The 18,761-nt window shown below is 29.6% G+C and overlaps 4 protein-coding genes across 10 annotated transcripts; 3 read left to right on the top strand and 1 right to left on the bottom strand.

Moving 5' to 3' along the window:
• Positions 1-17: 17 nt before the first annotated feature.
• Positions 18-7,737, bottom strand: LOC126871434 (wee1-like protein kinase). Of its 4 annotated transcripts, XM_050630265.1 has the most exons (7): positions 7,599-7,732; positions 6,918-6,961; positions 6,612-6,766; positions 6,274-6,536; positions 3,766-4,084; positions 2,797-3,679; positions 18-2,716 (listed from the first exon to the last, which is right to left on the bottom strand). In XM_050630265.1, the coding sequence occupies exons 4-7, from the start codon at positions 6,467-6,469 to the stop codon at positions 2,399-2,401; spliced, it is 1,716 nt and encodes a 571-aa protein (XP_050486222.1). In that variant the 5' UTR covers positions 6,470-6,536; positions 6,612-6,766; positions 6,918-6,961; positions 7,599-7,732; the 3' UTR covers positions 18-2,398. The 4 variants fall into 4 exon arrangements, with proteins under 4 accessions (XP_050486222.1, XP_050486223.1, XP_050486224.1 ...); XM_050630266.1 differs by lacking the exon at positions 6,918-6,961 and having other exon boundaries at positions 7,599-7,737; XM_050630267.1 differs by lacking the exons at positions 6,274-6,536; positions 6,612-6,766; positions 6,918-6,961; positions 7,599-7,732 and adding an exon at positions 5,323-6,267.
• A 41-nt stretch (positions 7,738-7,778) lies between these two features.
• Positions 7,779-9,204, top strand: LOC126871463 (prenylated Rab acceptor protein 1). The gene is made up of 4 exons (XM_050630348.1): positions 7,779-8,037; positions 8,337-8,570; positions 8,658-8,857; positions 8,928-9,204. The coding sequence occupies exons 1-4, from the start codon at positions 7,967-7,969 to the stop codon at positions 9,032-9,034; spliced, it is 612 nt and encodes a 203-aa protein (XP_050486305.1). The 5' UTR covers positions 7,779-7,966; the 3' UTR covers positions 9,035-9,204.
• A 455-nt stretch (positions 9,205-9,659) lies between these two features.
• Positions 9,660-11,306, top strand: LOC126871304 (piggyBac transposable element-derived protein 4-like). The gene has a single exon (XM_050629941.1). It carries the CDS (start codon positions 9,660-9,662, stop codon positions 11,304-11,306), a length of 1,647 nt encoding a protein of 548 aa, XP_050485898.1.
• A 539-nt stretch (positions 11,307-11,845) lies between these two features.
• LOC126871421 (anoctamin-1) lies at positions 11,846-18,223 on the top strand. Of its 4 annotated transcripts, none has more exons than XM_050630211.1 (11): positions 11,847-12,984; positions 13,327-13,694; positions 13,797-13,922; positions 13,984-14,463; positions 15,263-15,656; positions 15,733-15,965; positions 16,058-16,255; positions 16,333-16,768; positions 16,841-17,046; positions 17,125-17,409; positions 17,480-18,223. In XM_050630211.1, the coding sequence occupies exons 2-11, from the start codon at positions 13,383-13,385 to the stop codon at positions 17,789-17,791; spliced, it is 2,982 nt and encodes a 993-aa protein (XP_050486168.1). In that variant the 5' UTR covers positions 11,847-12,984; positions 13,327-13,382; the 3' UTR covers positions 17,792-18,223. The 4 variants fall into 4 exon arrangements, with proteins under 4 accessions (XP_050486172.1, XP_050486168.1, XP_050486169.1 ...); XM_050630212.1 differs by having other exon boundaries at positions 11,848-12,984; positions 16,333-16,762; XM_050630213.1 differs by having other exon boundaries at positions 11,848-12,984; positions 13,390-13,694.
• Positions 18,224-18,761: the final 538 nt, after the last annotated feature.

Raw genomic sequence — 18,761 nt, forward strand, 5'->3', positions numbered from 1 at the left:
TAAACAAACGATATTAATTATTCATTCATTAATTATTTATTATAATAATAATAATAATACAATAATATTAATAATAATAATAATAAGATTAATGAAACAACAGTTCACAATAAACGTGCTGCCATGAGTTGGGGTCCACCCTTCTTAGCACACAGTTTGAAGCTTACACAGCTCCTTTATCGATTATTCACATTTTTTCTTACAAAACTTCATAACTTTTATACATAGCGCGGTGTATGACTACATTCATAACATTGGTTTGTAAACGAGGTTACACACTCATGGGAATTAATATTTGATTGCATTACTTTTCAACATTTTGACAATATAACAGAAAACTTTTTAATAAACCTTATTTTTAAGAACCGAATTTATACTGCGAATAAAAGACACAAGTAGTTTGTAACACAAACTACAAAAAAAAGAACCTCATGATATTAAAAACTGCAATCTAGATTGTTTCGTAAACAGTAATGTAAACCATTACAACACATGCTATATATATATATCCTCTTTCTTTTTTCATATAAATATTGAAATGCTTCAGTAATGCAGATATAAAAAAGATCACATATTAGCATGCTCAGTGACACGAGAATATTAAGTCAAGGTACAAAAGCTTTGATTTGTTTATTAGCTAGAAGCCAAATAATTGTACATAAGACATCTATTCGATGCTAGTTTGAGGAACAAAATAATTCATTGAATGCATTTGTCTGGTACAAGGCTTTGAATTCACTATACCGTAATAAACCATTAGTTTTTGTCATTCTTGATCAAGAAACACAGTATATTACAAAACAAAAAGTGAAGTAAAAAAATGCATTGGTCAGTCTGTCCAACATAGAAAAATTTGTAGTACTTTTAAATTGAATACACATTCGATAATGAAACAAATACATTTTTTTGTGAATTTTTGTATTAGCAAGTAGAATAAGAAATATCTAATCGGTAGTACCACTTACACTAAAAATGCAAATTATTTTACATCAATATTTATCCAATATATGTATATATATTAAAAACACAAGGGAAATTTGTATAATACGAATTTTAGAGCATGCCAAAGATAATATGACTATAAAAAGGTATCATAAAAATAATTTAAACTAAAAACATTTTTACGTTCAAAGATTCACTCTTTAATTGTTTGTAATTTTAAGAGTTTATTCCCTTATATAAAGAATACACAGAGTAAAATTGTAAGTATTAGGGCTAGGAATTATGCTTAGATGAAGTACTATGTCAGTCATTAGTTTCTATTTGGTTAGTTTTCTATACAAGCAATATATAATATCGATTTATTCATTATTAATTTAAAAAACATGTATATATATACTCCTAAAAAATATTGAGTCTATGTCGTGCAAAAATATAAAAATTATTCAATACAATATATTTAAGGTAACAGTCTTTCATCTGAGTATGAAAATTACAAAAAAAAGTAATTATTTGAACACCCCTATAAGAATCTGATAATAATAAACGATGGATAATACAGAGATTAATTAATAATTACACACTAAACAATACACAACGCCGAACTATTATTATATGTAAATATCTATATATAAAAATATATTTATAATGGACAATTTCTCATAGTCTACTGTTAGTACTTCCAGTTATTTATTACATTAATTCTCAAACAAAAACGGGAAAAATGGAAGTATAACACAATGATATGTCAAAACCTTAATTAGTAACTGATGTTAAAAATATTTTCATTCGATTTCCGTCAATACTACTCTTTTTTATAATACTGCTTGAATAGAGTAAAAAAGCAGTAATGTTATAAAATATATGTATATTGTAATTGTACAAAGTAGGTAATTAAAAACTTATTAACAGGAACATTAAAGGCATACAAGGAAGTATTTAATAAAATTATTTTCATTCTTTATAAAGAAATAGATTTTGTTACATTTCCTATATTTTTATGATAAATAGACTAATGATAAACAATACCAATAATTATTAGAATTTTCAAACCTTATGAATCTAATTTTTATCTTATATAAGAGAAAAAAAACCAAACAATATACATGAGTAAACGATATTAGATTACTGTATTATCCATCTAAAAATTTAATTAATGATGAAATGTAAAATACCGATAATTAAGAAGTTACCTGTTTATAATTATCATGCATAAAATTCACACTTTATCTTATCTGTATAATGCCTTCATCGCTGCAAGAGTATACCCGTGGCTATTGTACAATTTCACTCTGTATACTTATCATATTCTCTTACTATCAAATATTGATCATAGTTTTTCTTATAAACTAGAGTTAATTCATATCACAATGTCAAGGCACTTAGAAAATTTATTTTTTTTTTCCTTAAGCACCTATACCCCTCTCCTTTAGTCCGGCACAAACATAACACAGAACATTTAAAAGTTTGTAGTGCTATTGCTTCTGTTGACTTTTTTACCCACTACTCGAGACGAAGTTCTAGTTGGTGTAGGTCTTAATTCATAGCCTCCTGCATTCATTGTATTATTATTAATTGCTGCTACGTTTGGGGCAATAGTTTTTAGACATTTAGCAGCTTCTTGCAGCTGTTTTGATAGAATTTCATTTTTTAATTTTTCTGCATTCAATTCCCGCCGAAGTTGTGCTTTTGTTTTATTTCCAAATGGACACAATACTCTATGTTGTATAAGACATATTGCTGATGGTCTCATTTCAGGATTTGGATGAATCATCAACTATAAACAGAAAAAAATTTCATTGAGTTTCATATTCTAATTCAAATTAAAAAAAAGAAAGAATTTGATAATGATATTACTTTAAGTAATTCGTTAAGATCACGACTGTAATGTGGTAATTCCTTTAAATTTCCATTTCTAATATCATGCCATTCTGGTCCGTTTTTAGGTAATGGACCTCCACCCCCTGCTTCATAAACAGTTAATCCCAAAGCGAAAATATCGGCTTTTGGTAAGTGACTGAAATCTTCCCGCAAAATCTCCGTTGGAAGATATCTACAATCCCCTTCTTCAACTTGAGGATTATTAACGGATGTAACGTGACCCAAATCTCCTATTTTGTAAGTAATTTCTTCTTCTACAGTTTCCTCTTCGTCGAAACCATCGTCAGCTGAATCATAATTAACTGCGAGTAACCTCTTCTCTTTGGAAATAAAGATATTTCCAGGTTTAATATCCATATGTACTAATTGCATGCTATGAATGTATCTTAAACCCTCAGCAACATGTAACAATAATTGTCGCATTTCTGCTTCAGTAAAATGCTTTTTTTCTTTTTCTAAGTTGATAATCCCATCTGCTAGACTACCACCATTACAATATTCATTTTGAATTATCATGTGATTATCTTCTGCCCATGCAGAATAATATCTTACAACGTGTTGATGTTTACCGAGTACAGCATGCGCATATACTTCGTTTAAGGCATTCTTTTCATTAATACTTCCAGCCACAGGTTTAATACTTTTCTTAATGGCATAAATGCATCCGTCTAATCGGTTAATGCATTTGTAAACGGAACCAAATTCACCTGTCCCAATTAAGCCAAGCTCATGGAACTCTTGATGATATCGTGGAATATTAGAATCTTGCAATGCTACACGTTTTGTAGCTTGTTCTATTTCGTTATCGGAATCTTCGGAATCGCCGAGATCAAATTTTGGAATTTGAATATCTGGAGAACTGACGTTAAAAAAACAAAACCATTTTTATTTTAAAATTGACAGCATTATTGAATTTTTTATATTGATTTTTATATGTATACTTACCCAATCAAACTACGCTTAGATCTAGTGCGTTTCCTTGCAGTTAACAGCATTCCATTTGGTGTAAAAGGATTCACATTAGCAGCAGGTTTGTCAGATTTATTTTGGTAATTACATGGTCTAGGTTTATCTAATGAAAACAGTCTGGTACATTTAGTCGGAAATGGAGTATGCATCGTACTCTTTTCCATTAGCGTTTTTGGAGTAGCGGGAGAATCAAAAAGCCGTAATGCTCTAACACGTTTGTAAGGTGGACTACATGCCATTGATATTTTTTGAGAACATATATTTTCACGAGGAGGAATCCTAATTCTTGATGTACCTGTGAATTATATTTATTGAAACATACAATTTTCCAATTTTTCTACTCTCTCTATACATATGCACGCTAAACTCAAGAACTTTTGTCAAATCTTATATTTACTGCTTTATTGGTAGTTATTTTTTTCATAGTTTTCTTATTGTTTTTTTATATTTTTTTATTTTCTTTTTATTTTTCTCTCTTTTAATTTTTTAATGTTAATCATATTTTTTTTATATAATTTGTCTTTTTTGATACCAATTTTTGACAAATATAAGCTTTGTGTTTCAAACAAAGACTTCATATAAAATCAATAGAATGTGTTGACAATAAATTACAGTATAATATACATATATAGGTACAATTACGTTTTTACATGAAAATAAAACAAACATATATATATATATTTTTTTTTTACTTGTTTCCTATAATGAAATATGTATATTATTATTATATATATATAATATATATATTTTAATGTTTATTAACAATAAAAAAAGAATTTGCAAAAAGTCACATATAAATATTACTTATTAATCGCCATTTAAAAAGAAAATGCATAGAATTATACATACAGATACATATATCACAAATATTTGTATATATGTACATGCATAATGAAACGATTTGAGGTAATAACAGTGCACAATACTATTGTATCTACTGATTACTTCTCGACCTCTGTATATTTTCGATTATAAACAACTTAGCATGATGTAAAACAATTGCCCAACAAAAATATCAATTTTCTCACACCATGCATGAAAATATCGCAGTAACATTAAAAGGTTATACATAACTTTTTCACAAATAAATAATTAAAAATGAAAGGAAGGTCTAGAAAAACATGCTTAATATATGTAAAATTAAAAATTAAAGTATACTACATAATATATTAATAATTACACATATACTATTGACATATCATATGAAACAAACAAAAATGTAATTTCACCTCAACTATATTTTAAATGATGCAGACAATCATAAAAATTACAATAATAAAACAAAAAAACCAAAGAAAGAATTACTTAGAGTACACAATTAAAATTTGAAAAAAAAAAAAAACCAACACCATAAGATACAAGATACTTGAGTTTTGGCAATAGGATGTTTTAAAAAACAAAATTATGACTTTTAAAATTGTTTACAATAGAAATATATACAACAATAAATGAAATACCTTTAAATGTGTTGCAGTCAGGATACCAAACAAAAACATCTCGTAAAAGTACGAAAACATTGGAAACTGCACTAACCTGTCACGTTATTATTCATATTTTTATTATTATTGTGTTTTCAGATAACATAAATTTGGCAAGTAAGAAGAACGAAAGAAAACGTCGTGATAGAGTTGTTTGTTATAGCCGAGCGCGTCGCTGGCGAGCGCAGTAATGCGCATGTGCAAAAATAAGCTGAGTGACGCCGTTGCCTTGTGACGAAGGTGTAAGCTTATTACACGTTCTTAACAGTTGTATTAACTTTATTTAAATAAATATTACAATATCTATACTTCCTTCAAGTAGATTCATTTTATTCGACACTGTACTGGGACTTATCTTGGCATGAGAGATCGCTAATGGAAAGTAGAATTTATGTCTGAAGTTATCTTTTTATTATCTTTCTAGATTTTCATATTGATTTTCGCGAATATTAACTAAAGTTTTGAATTGTCTTTCCAAAACGAGTATCGTTGCGTTATTTCAATGTTTCTTTTGTTCCTGTATTTATTTATTATTATTATTCATTATTATTCACACCAATTTTTATTTCAATAACATTTCTAATTAATTAACTCTGAGTTGTAGATGAATCACTTTCAAAGGGCATCTTTTAGTCCAAATGAATTTGATTTAATAATTTGTCATTCGCTTTCTTAAAACAAATAAGATTTAATACGAAACTGTTGAAAAATGTTTGATTCAAATTATTAATTCCTTTTCTCTACATAAAATTCTATTATTGATTTCTCAAAATTAATGAAAGAATAATCGACATCTAACAGCATAGAAATACAGAGATAACGTAATGTTGTAATCCTCTCACATTCATCACTAGAGGAATACACACCGAAAACACAATTTTTAAAAGTACTTGCTTAAAAGTCTTTCCATACAAGCATATTTAAGATACGAGTCTGTTGGGTAACCTTACTGAGCATCTCCGATTCGGCAATCAAGCAAGGCAATTAGAACGGATTGATTACTTACTTTCACTGTCACAACAGCCCATCGTATTTCTGAACAATTTTTTCGGTTGAAGCGGAGGTGAACATCCAAGATCCTCTGCGGAAGAGTCCAATATATCATCGACATCACAGCCGGAGCTGTTTGTATGACAGCTAATATTTAGTTCCTCATTTTGAATGTCGCATGCGTCGAAATGCAACTTTTGTGCAACTTCCATGTCTTTCAAATTGTCACCATAAGTTTCCTCGTATACAACCAGTTCCGTATACACTATTAGTATTAAACTGAAATAAGGTACTAATTTGTGAACCTTATCAATCACGCTTTCCAAAAATGTTCATTCAAACAGTCGTACGTACCACGCTACGTTCGTTATGGCGGGTGGCCCGATGTTACTTGGGAAATTAAAGCCGACCAATCAAAAGCCTCCTTGAGAACGGGTGTACTGGATTCGATATAATGCGTCCTCTTATTGGTTCTCGTTGCTCACAATGCTAATACATGGCAGCGTCATCTGCACATAGTTTCAGAGGGTGAAATCATTCTTGATGAAAATTCTAAAAACTTTTGTCACACTTTATTCCGCGAGTTTTCGACGAAACCGAACGATGCTTAAAATAGCCGATGATCACTCGTCGAATAAAAGAACAAAAACAAACTTTTACCTTTGCACCGATGATCTCATTCGACGTCTAAAAAACTTACGTTTCTGTAACAAATGAAACCACATGCCACAATCTTATGAATTAAATTATGTATACATACGATTACGACGTATAAATTAGAAATTCGAAAACATGTACTGAATAAAGTTAAGTTGAATAAGAATTTCGGATTTATGAATACGTTACGAATTTTTATACAAATTCATACTTTCTTGTGAATATAAATAAAGAAATGGATACTAAATAGTAATTTGTTTCATCCACAATTTTATGTTAGATATTTTATATACATATTTTTCTATATTATATATATTTCGTACATTTGTATAGCTTTGAATTTCCTAGAAATGCATAAACATCCGTTGTGTGGCTAAAATATCGTACAAACTTTAATTGATTGTAAGAGAATTTGGTGTTATTTACTATTAGTATTAGTTTAATATGGTCGTTTTATTAATTGTAGAAATGTTTTACATCTTTACAGTTTTGCTTTGATTACATTTTTAAATTGTAAGCATCAGGAAATCAAGACGAAATGATGAATAATCCGATTTCCGAGAATAGAAAGAAGTAAAAGTGAAATGTTAAGTTTAAAAGAAAAATTCAATCAAAACTAAACATGCACTGAATGTATGGTTACATATCTTTTACATTTGTTAAATGAAAACATTGAAAACTCACGTAAGGAAGGGAAAAATGTATCGCGTCTTCTACCTCTACTCAGACAAAGAGCTCTTTTCGTGAAAGAAGTTTCACGGAGGCAATGAAAGAATTTTTATCGAGCAGCTGCAACCTGTAGCGTTTGTATGCGCGACGGCTGGCTCGTGTTTGTGTAGTAGTGTCGTAGTGGTAGGGGTAACATAGTAGTTCGATGTGCGATATGATGGGAGTTTTACTGCCTTCGACGGGTTTTTTCTAAAACGAGGCTACAAATGCTTTGCAGTGGGGATACGAGGCTCCACGTAAAACAGCCAAACAGAGAGAATAAGTAGTTGTTTCTTTATCACACGTTTCCATTCCCGAAAATTTGATCATTAAAAAAAACGAGAATGACAGACGTGGGAATTGAGATTGCGGGAGATATGCAAATACCTCAACAAAAGCAAAAATCTGGCACTGGGTAATCATTAAATACATGATAGGCGGATATGATGATCGCAGATAGAATGTTAAATATTTGTTGTCTAATACGCAAGGAAATTTTACAATGATAAGAACACTGACATCTTGTTGATAGTTATTGGTTAATTAAAGTTACCATATTTTTCAATAACACTTCCCTTGTGATTACATTTCTAAAAGCATCTTGTACAATTATTTCTTTATTACGAACATTTTAAAAAGAAACAGAAAGTTTTTTAATTTTGTATTGTTTTATAGTAATTTATGTTAATAATTCATGTACATTTTGTTATTTAGGCTCGAATTCCTACAGATACCACAACTTCCACTTAGTAACATAGGATATCCACAAGCTCATGAATGGATTGAACACAGAAAAGCTAATATCAGGCCTTGGTCTATGTTTCTTAATACAAGCAACATAAGACCTCCACCCAGTTTACCAAGATTGAGTAAAAGAATTATGAGAAATATTGAATATTTCCAGAGCAATTATTTGTTCGTGTTTGTTGGATTAGTTATATATTGTTTGTAAGGTTTATTACAGTGTATTTATTCTTTCACTTATATAGAATATCTTTTTACCTTAAATAATTCAAAATAAATATTTGATATTAGGATTACATCACCATTATTGCTGCTTGCTGTTGCTGCATCTCTTGGAACTTGTTATAAGGTTTCGCAACGTCATGCTAAACAGGAGCTTACAATATTCAATCATAAATTAACGCTAGCTCAAGTTTATTCTTTGGTAGGAATCTGTTCACTACCAATCTTTTATTTAGTAGGTGCTGGTGCAGCTCTTTTCTGGGTTCTTGGTAAATAAAACAAGTATCCTTTTGTTTAGATATAATGTAAGATTATTTATATGTAAATTTTATTTCTCAGGCGTATCCTGGTTTCTAATAACTTTACATGCAGCATTCTATAATATTGACTCAATATTATGTCCAGGAGAAGATGAACTCAATTCTTTAGTTATGCAAGAAGTGTGATCCCTATTATAATAGATATGTACTATATCAAATTTTAATCAAATTTTATGTAATATGTAGATAATATAAAGCATTATACATTACTAAAAGATATATGTATGTAAGATATAATTAGTAGAATAATGTGTCAAACTTAATTTTAATGAATAGAAGTAATATTAAATAATATATATATATATATATATTCACACTTTGACTGCCACGTCGAAATCACATGTTTCACTCAGGACGCTACGGGAGTATTTTTATTATTTAAAGCATATAATGACAAAATAATAATAAATTGATGATGTAAGACAACATTCTTCCCCAATGGACCGTTTATCTTATTAGTGGTCACGGGTGACCACCGTGGCGCCTTGGTAACAGTTGATAGCGATATATTATAACAAGGCTTCGTTTATTTCAACAAACCATTCGCATTCGTTATTTCGTCGTAAGCAAAACGTCCAGAATATATTGTTGAAACGTATAGAAGATATTAGTAAACAGTATTTGCTCATTCTATATATAATAGTAAGGTATGTGCACACTTCTAACTTCAATTATATGATTATAAAGCAGCATTTACGATTATTTCCTAAGGTGTATTTATAATAATATTCATAGATTACCCCTCAAAGATATGGATGCGGACACTGAATATTTTTCGAGTGCATCCGAGAAGTCTTCATTGGAAGACTCGTCTCAATATGAAGCATCAGAAGACGAAATATTCCACGTATCGCCCACGATAAGGCGGCGCCGAATCGAACCGGATACCGAGGATGAAATGGATATCGAAAATGAAAATGAACATAATATAGAGGATAACGAATGGTCAAATAATATAACACAAACTGCAGCAAGTGTAATCCCATTTGTAAAATCTAGAACTGCTGTACAGATCGAGGGTAATCAGCCATACAGTTTTTACGTTGCCTTTCTTACGGAAGAAATTCTACAAATAATTGTTGATGAAACCAATAGATATGCTGAACAATATATGCAAAATAGAAGATCCGTTCGTGTAGATAAATGGATACTAACCGACAAAAATGAAATGAGACGATTTTTCGGGCTACTAATATGGATGAGCCTAGTCAAGTTACCAAAATATGACGCATATTGGTGTACCAATAACACCTACTGCCAATCTTTTCCAAGAACAGTTATGTCGAGAAATCGGTTTGAGTTGTTATTACGATTCCTTCATTTTACAAATAATCAAACGGCAAACACAAATGATAGACTGTACAAATTAAGACAAATTGTTGATATACTAAATCAAAATTTTTCTAAATACTATGATTTAGATGAAGAGATATGCATTGACGAGTCACTGGTACCTTTCCAAGGACGCATAAAGTTCAGGCAATTTTTGAAACAGAAACGACATAAATACGGCATCAAAGTCTTCAAAATGTGTTCAGGCCAAGGATATACATACAAATTTGAAATATATTCGGGAAAAAACTTAGATGCGCCATGTGTAACCCCCACAAATGTTGTAATGAATATATGCAACAATATTCTTCATAGAGGCCACACAATTTACACCGATAATTGGTATACAAGTATAAATTTAGCTGAAAAATTAATTGATTGCAATACTCATTTAGTAGGAACCTTAAAAAAAGATAGAAAGGGAATACCTGTTGACATCAAATTTAAAAAATTAAAACGCGGTGAACTTATTGCAATGCAAAATAAGAAGGGGATTACGGTCCTCAAATGGAGAGACGAGCGTGACATTTTTATGATTTCGACGAAACATTCGGCTGAAATGGTAGAGGTCCGCAAAAAAAATTATGTTTGTGATAAACCAATGGTAGTGGTAGATTACAGCAGAGGAAGATGTGCTGTAGATTTATCAGATCAAATGATAGCATATTCTACACCACATAGAAGAACCCTCAAGTGGTATATAAAATTAGCTTTAGAGTTATTGTTTACATCAATTTCAAACGCGATGATACTCTATAAACAAGCAACAAAAACAAAAATCAAGGTATCAGATTTTAGAATGGCACTTGCAATGCACCTTACACAATGCCACTCACCAGAGCCGTCAGATATACTTATTCGACAAAGGTTGCGACACGAAATGCAGAAGAAAGAAGGGCAAGCGTACCTGGCACGAAAATTTTGCAGAGAGTGCTATAAAAAAAATGTTAAACAGTTAGGGTCAAAAATTGCTAAGAATCGCACCAAAAAGGTGACCACCTATTGTCCAGATTGTATTGATGAGCCACATTTATGTTTAAAGTGTTTTAACACAGTGCACCGTTAGATGCAAGATATATTCTCATTTCTTTTTTTTTTTTATTGATGCTCTAATAAAAATGTTTAATTGTTCAATGGGGCACTTTTTATTTCAAAGTATCTTCTATTTGTTGATTATATTCAAAATGCCCTAATCACCAATGATCACCGTGGCGTCACAAGAAGAACCATGGCCGGTCATATATGAGCAACATAGTAGTCAAAGTGTTAAATGAATGATCTTTATATATAATTTACTTTGTTACAGAAAGTACCAAAGAATAATTTTGTACTACTACTATTGCAAAATAAATATTTCTATTTGTAATAGGAAGTTAAATAAAACAATGAAATATTTGTATTAATTGTAGCTTTCCAAAATCCCATAATTGTAAAAATATTTTTAATGATAGTCTCATTTCAACATTCGTTATTGAAGAAAATATTTAATATGAATGTATCATGAAATATGTATTAGAGAATTTATATTTGATTGTAATGTATTATAGAAACGTCGTTGCTTTTTATTTAGTTTGAAGGGATGAGATGGTATTATTAACTACAAAATAGTTCGATAGGAAAGTCTTTTATTCGCTAATGGATTACAGACTTTTTCTCGGATAAATGAAATAGGAACTTTCTCTAACTGTCGCTGATTCCCACACTAGCGCAACCAATTAGGCATTTAATTACTTTTGTTGCACATCGTATTCTCGACATCCTTAACGCGCTTCAAAAGCGGAATTTGTTTATCACTGATATATAAGGTATGATGTATATCAGTGTTATTTATCACATTTAGTGATCCAGGGTAATTTCTCCTTGGCCTAAGGCATGTGATGTGGTTTCTAATGACGTCTCTGGTTGTTTTTGGCCTGTGATCACTAGATCTTCGACGAATGGGCCATTTAGCCTGGATGCACACCGACGTCGAGCGACGTCCGTTGCGTGATATCCTTTGTAGAAATATATGTATTTATGTATGTATTATCGTATACTGAAGTGACGCGCGTTCTTAGTGCGAGCTCTTCAACATAGATACATATAATTCTACACAGACGTTACGCAACACGTCGATTCGACGCTCGTGTTGTCTCGTCCGTAGAAACTTGGGATTAATGACTTTTGTGGATGCTATTGAGACTGATAACAAAACTTGAACAAAAAGATACATACAGATGAGACTAATTGAAGCGACACATAAAAAATAGTTTTCTTAAAAATAGCTTTGCTGGCCCGTATGTCACAAATCATATTGATTGTTGACACACCAAAGGTTTTTAGTTGTACGTGTCTTTGGTCGCTACAAATTTAAGAATTTATATAAATTGAACTGACACAAACAAGTGGAGGTGACAAATGGTATCAATTTATATGGACTACGTGATCATTTAACACATTGCATACAATACAATACATACAATTGCACACACGTGTAGTGCAATATATTAATACAAATCATGAAATTACATCTTCGTGATTATATACATTACTTTGCATTTATTCAAAAAATAAAATTAAAATGCTAAGTATGTTACTTTTGTAAAAATGCACATAAATTAACTAATTCATAAGAAAGAAATCTGTGTAGTAGTAAATCAAAGGTTAAAAATACATGCACGATACGATTATATTGTGACAATTTCCTGTACCATATCTGTACAGCATCCGGAATTAAAGATTTCTAATTGGAACATGGAAATTCTGTAAGCATACTAATATATTTTAGTTAGTGCTTTTTACATAGAAAATTTTGTAAACATATTATAATTAGATATTGTATAAAATTAATAATAAATCATCTTTTCTTGTAAAGTTGGAATAATTTGATATAAATTGGATAAATTTTAATATAATCCTTTGTCCATTTTAATAGCTTCATTAATACTATTCATTGTTTTATTCATGTCTTACTTTGTGACATGTATTTCATTCTTCAGTTTATCATAAGATTATAATATCCAATCGAGTAAAATATTTGTAATGTACATGTTGTGTGACACTTTTTTTATGAATATATAAATATTTTTTATTTGGCTTGCATGTAGTATACGTTGTTAGATTCAAATAAATAGGATTTGAATACTGATCAATTCAATTCAAAATGGAAGAGGATGATGAAGAAATTTCTATACCATGGATACAAAAAGATAGAAATAATACATCTGAAGCAAGTCTTTATCGATCGATACCAAGTAATTTAAATGCAGAATCTATACAAACTTTGTATCAAAGTGTTCGTAATATCTCATCATTAAATAATGCTACAAGTATGAGTATGAATAGTATGCATAGCGCAATCTCCTTACAAGATATTGAGCGATCATATAATGATGATTTATCAACCCTTAATAATGGAACAACAATTGATGGTAGTTGTACAGATTTAAGGAATAGTAGAAGAAGTTCAAAATCGGTAAATTTATAACTTTTTATTTTTATTATATTTTTATAACTTTATTATTTATACTTAAAAATGAAACTGTGTTAATCATGAAATAATAATTGTTTTCTTCAGATTTCAAAATGTGGAACAGCTTTTAGTTTATATTTTCGTGACGAAGTTCGTACAATTGATTTTGTAATTGTTTGGGATGAGTACAATGTGGAAGCTCAAACATATCGCTGTACTGAATATAGACGTGTAAGTAAGTGTATAGTGAAGAAATAATATTCTTTATTTAATATCTATTTTTAATTTTTAGGTATTTGAAAAGAATTTGGAGAAGGAAGGTTTACAGTTAGAATATGAACAGGCAGAACCGAACGGTCTTCATTTTATAAAAATTCATGCACCTCGAGAAGTACTAAGACGGTATGCTGAAATATTAAAACTTAGATTGCCAATGAAGGAATTACCTACTGTGTTAATTCCTGAAAATCGTAGTAACGCATTAATTAAAGAAGTCAATTCGTTATTCAAGAGAATTATGAAAAAATATTATGTAGACCAAACAATATTTCCAACTATGAGACATAATTTTACGGCTGTTTATAGCCGCGATAAAGAGTACTTATTCAGTTTGGACTCGCCAAACTTTTTTACTGCCGCAACACGTGCTAGAATTGTACAGTTTATTTTAGATAGAACCAGATTTACAGAAACCAAGGATGATGATTTTGCATTTGGGATAGAAAGGTTGATTTCGGAAAAAGCATACATAGCCGCATATCCTCTTCACGATGTAAGCCATATCTTTTTGTTTTTTTCTCCGAATTTTTCAGTTTTAAATTTATTGTAATAACATCTATTTATGTCAAGTTATAGGTACATGCTTGTATTGTCTTTCTACATTATTAGTGTCGTTAACAAGTAGGGACGGCTATATCGTAATATCAACAAGCTTTATTGTTTTCCATTCGCTTATTTCGCGCCGTTTTTCACATCTCCAAAACATCGAATTATCCGTTGAAATCTTTAAAGAAAAAACGACAATATATAATTTATGGTTTACCCTTTCATTTCAAATGTAGTTGTTCTATGTGGATTTATATTAAACAGAAAGCAGTTTATAGGATTTCCGTATTTTATCGTGTTTAATACGTTTTTATACATATATTTATATAGATAGACAAATTATTAAGGGTGAATTTTCAGGTATGTAAATATACTGAGGTTTCTTGAACTTTTATTGTCCTTTTGTTCATTATCATCTTCAATTTATATACGACAATAAACGTTTATGTTCGTATCTCCTTTTATCTATAAAATTCTGTTAGCGATCGTAAGTGAATATTTCGTTAATACACCACATATGACTATTACTAAAAATGCTGAATTTATCTTGATTATAAAACAAGGACTAAAATATTTTATTGAGTAAACAACATTTTATACTTTTTACTATACATAAATTTAAGTAAATGTACATTTAAAAATTTTCATATTTCATGCAATATATATTTCAAACAAATTTAGATATAATTCAGATAAAAATTTATTTAGGACATATTTTAATTAATAAAATTTTTTCTTATTTTCAGGGGGATTTACAAGCACCAGATTCTATGAGGTATCTTTTATACAAAGAATGGGCATGTTTAAAAAAATGTCTTCACTATCAACCATTGGATTATATCAAAGAATATTTTGGAGTAAAAATTGGACTTTATTTTGCTTGGCTCGGATTTTATACACATATGCTGATACCTGCTAGTATCGTAGGCCTTTTATGCTTCATATACAGTTGCGCAACTTTGTATTCTAACGAACCAAGCGAAGATGTTTGTAATGGTAAGGGTATCATTCAAATGTGTCCCTTATGTGATCATTTTTGTGGATATTGGGATTTAAAGGAAACGTGCTTACACGCAAGAATTACGTATTTGTTTGATAATCCATCAACCGTGTTTTTTTCTATATTTATGTCATTATGGGGTATGTAATAGTATTTTTAATAGCTATACACATGCACAATGTAAGTTTCATTATTATTTTTATTATATTTTATTAGCTACATTGTTTTTGGAATTGTGGAAGAGGTATTCAGCAGAAATAACTCACAGATGGGATTTAACTGGTTTAGATGCTCAAGAGGAACATCCTCGTCCTCAGTACTTAGCACGTTTAGCACATATAAAAAAGAAATCGCTCAATATTATTACAAATACCGAAGAACCGAAAGTTCCCTTTTGGAAAATGAGAGTTCCCGCTACGATTCTCAGTTTTTCCGTCGTTTTATTGCTGGTTTGTAAATATAGAATATAAAAAAGAAATGAATTTAATAATTACGATTTCTTTTCAAAAAATTTGCTTTTTATTTATGTTTTAAATTATAGATTGCAATAGCAATGGCAGCAGTGTTAGGTGTTGTTTTATATAGAATGTCTGTTTTAACCGCCTTAAGTGTTTATGGACATCCTATGGTAACAAGTTATGCAATATTATTTACAACAGCTACTGCAGCCAGCATTAATTTGTGCTGCATTATAGTATTTAATTGGGTCTATGTTTGGTTAGCTGAATATTTAACCGAGGTACTTTAATATCATAATAACGATATATCTTTTCCTCCGTTTTTAAAAATATTAAATTTTTCTTTTTATTTTTACAGATTGAACTGCTTCGAACTCAAACTGAATTTGATGATAGTTTAACATTAAAAATATATTTACTCGAATTTGTTAATTACTATGCTTCCATATTTTATATAGCATTTTTTAAAGGAAAATTCGTTGGTTATCCGGGAAATTATAATCGCTTTTTCGAATATCGACAAGAAGAATGTGGCCCTGGTGGCTGCCTTATGGAATTATGCATACAGTTAAGCATTATCATGATTGGCAAGCAGGCTATGAATACAATATTAGAAATGTTGTTTCCACTATTTTACAAATGGTTAAATACTTTAAAAGTACATGTTGGGATGAAGACAAAAGATGGGCAGAAAAAAGTTACTACTCGGAAATATCTTCAATGGATTAAGGATTATAAATTGGTGGACTGGGGTCCAAGAAGTTTATTTCCTGAGTATTTAGAAATGGGTAGCGGTATTATATTTTTAAAACTAGATATATATATTTATATTGCCTACTTAAATTTTAATATTTTATATATTACAGTGTTACAATATGGATTTGTTACTATCTTTGTTGCTGCATTTCCGTTAGCACCATTTTTTGCACTGTTGAATAACGTTTTTGAAATGAGATTAGATGCCAAAAAGTTATTGACAATGTACAGAAGGCCAGTTGGACAACGTGTTACAGATATAGGCATATGGTTCCGTATTCTTGATTCTATTTCTAAGTTATCAGTTATAACTAATGTAAGTTTGTATCTATCTACAAAGTATTCTATGTAAACAATATATAATTTTTTTATACTCATAATTTGAATTTTTTAGGCATTCATTATAGCTTTTACTTCTAATTTTATACCAAGACTAGTTTATCGAATAACTGTCTCTGATAATTATTCTCTGGAAGGATTTCTAGATCATTCTCTCTCCAAATTTAATACAAGTGACTTAAAAAATGGTACTGAACCATTTTTACCTTCTCACGAGCAGGTTGAAATATGTAGATATCCAGATTATAGGGAACCTCCTGAATCGCCAAACAAATATCAATATACAATTATGTTTTGGCACGTACTTGCAGCGAGACTTGCTTTTATTGTTGTATTTGAGGTATTGTTATATCATCAATGCAAATTTAAATTCAAAAATCAACTTTAACAACTAACAAAATCAATTCCAGAATGTTGTTGCTTTGGTCATGATATTCGTGCGATGGTGTATCCCCGATATCCATCCAAAGTTAAGGGATAAAATTCGACGCGAGACGTATATAACTAATGAAATAATTATTCAACAAGAAGCACTTCGTGCTCGTGAAAGTTCCGCTAATGATGTAGAAACAAATCAACATATTACATTAAATGAAAACACGAATCGATGGAACAGAGTCATAAGAAATAGTTTATCTAATTCTGAATTTGATTTAGAAGTTCATGGAAGTCCTGTATCACCGACTAGTACACATTCACGAGTTGGTCCTGCCGCGTTATAACCATTTTGCAGACCAAATTAACGAAATCAATAGAAAGTAATAACTGTGATGCTAGTCACACCTACATATATTGGTTTCATTAATCTGATTTCCAAATGAATGTGTTTGAAAAAATTATTTAATAGAAATATATAAAAAGTATAACTAATATTAATAATAAAGAAAAATAAGAAAGATGATATTTAGATATATATGATAATAATTTATATATATGTTGATATTGAAGCTGTCATATATTTTTATGAATAATTATTTAAAAAGAAGGAAGTATTTTTATTATAACAAATTTTGATATTTTATATCTCTGTTAAAATATGTATGTGTATGTATATGGATCTTATACTATTGTTCCTAACAAATGAAAATGAAGACTCATGACCTAATTTAAAGACATACATATATGAATATATTACATTATTCTGTCTTTTTTTATCTTTTATGCCAAATTATATATTTAATCCAGAAAAATGCGCGTAGTAATGTAATTTATTTATTCACTTATTATTGCATCTTTCATAAATTACATTTTTGTTATTGTATTATTTCAAAGTTTAATTCCATAAACATAATTGATAAAGCTTCTTCTAAAAGTTCCTGTAAGCGATATTATATTCTAATATATGGATTTACTTCTTAAGAATGAATTAATTATTCTACATTTATGCACAATATAGCAATTAACTATTAACTGTTAAGTAACAATGAGGTTTCTTAATATTATGATAATGTGTATTGTTGATATTATAGTAACATCTACCTCTACTTGATTACAAAATTTTCCCATAATTTTCATAAACTTTGTAATATTTTTAAATATATATAATTAAAATATACATTTTGATACAGTTGCTATATTTAATAAGGATAAATATGTAATACTTTTATGAATGTATGCAATTTTTACATCATACATGTGTAACTAAAATAAAGAGCCTTCAAATAATATAAAAGGCAATTAAAATAAATAAAA

The sequence above is a fragment of the Bombus huntii genome, chromosome 11, assembly GCF_024542735.1.
Source record: "Bombus huntii isolate Logan2020A chromosome 11, iyBomHunt1.1, whole genome shotgun sequence".
NCBI lineage: Eukaryota > Metazoa > Arthropoda > Insecta > Hymenoptera > Apidae > Bombus > Bombus huntii.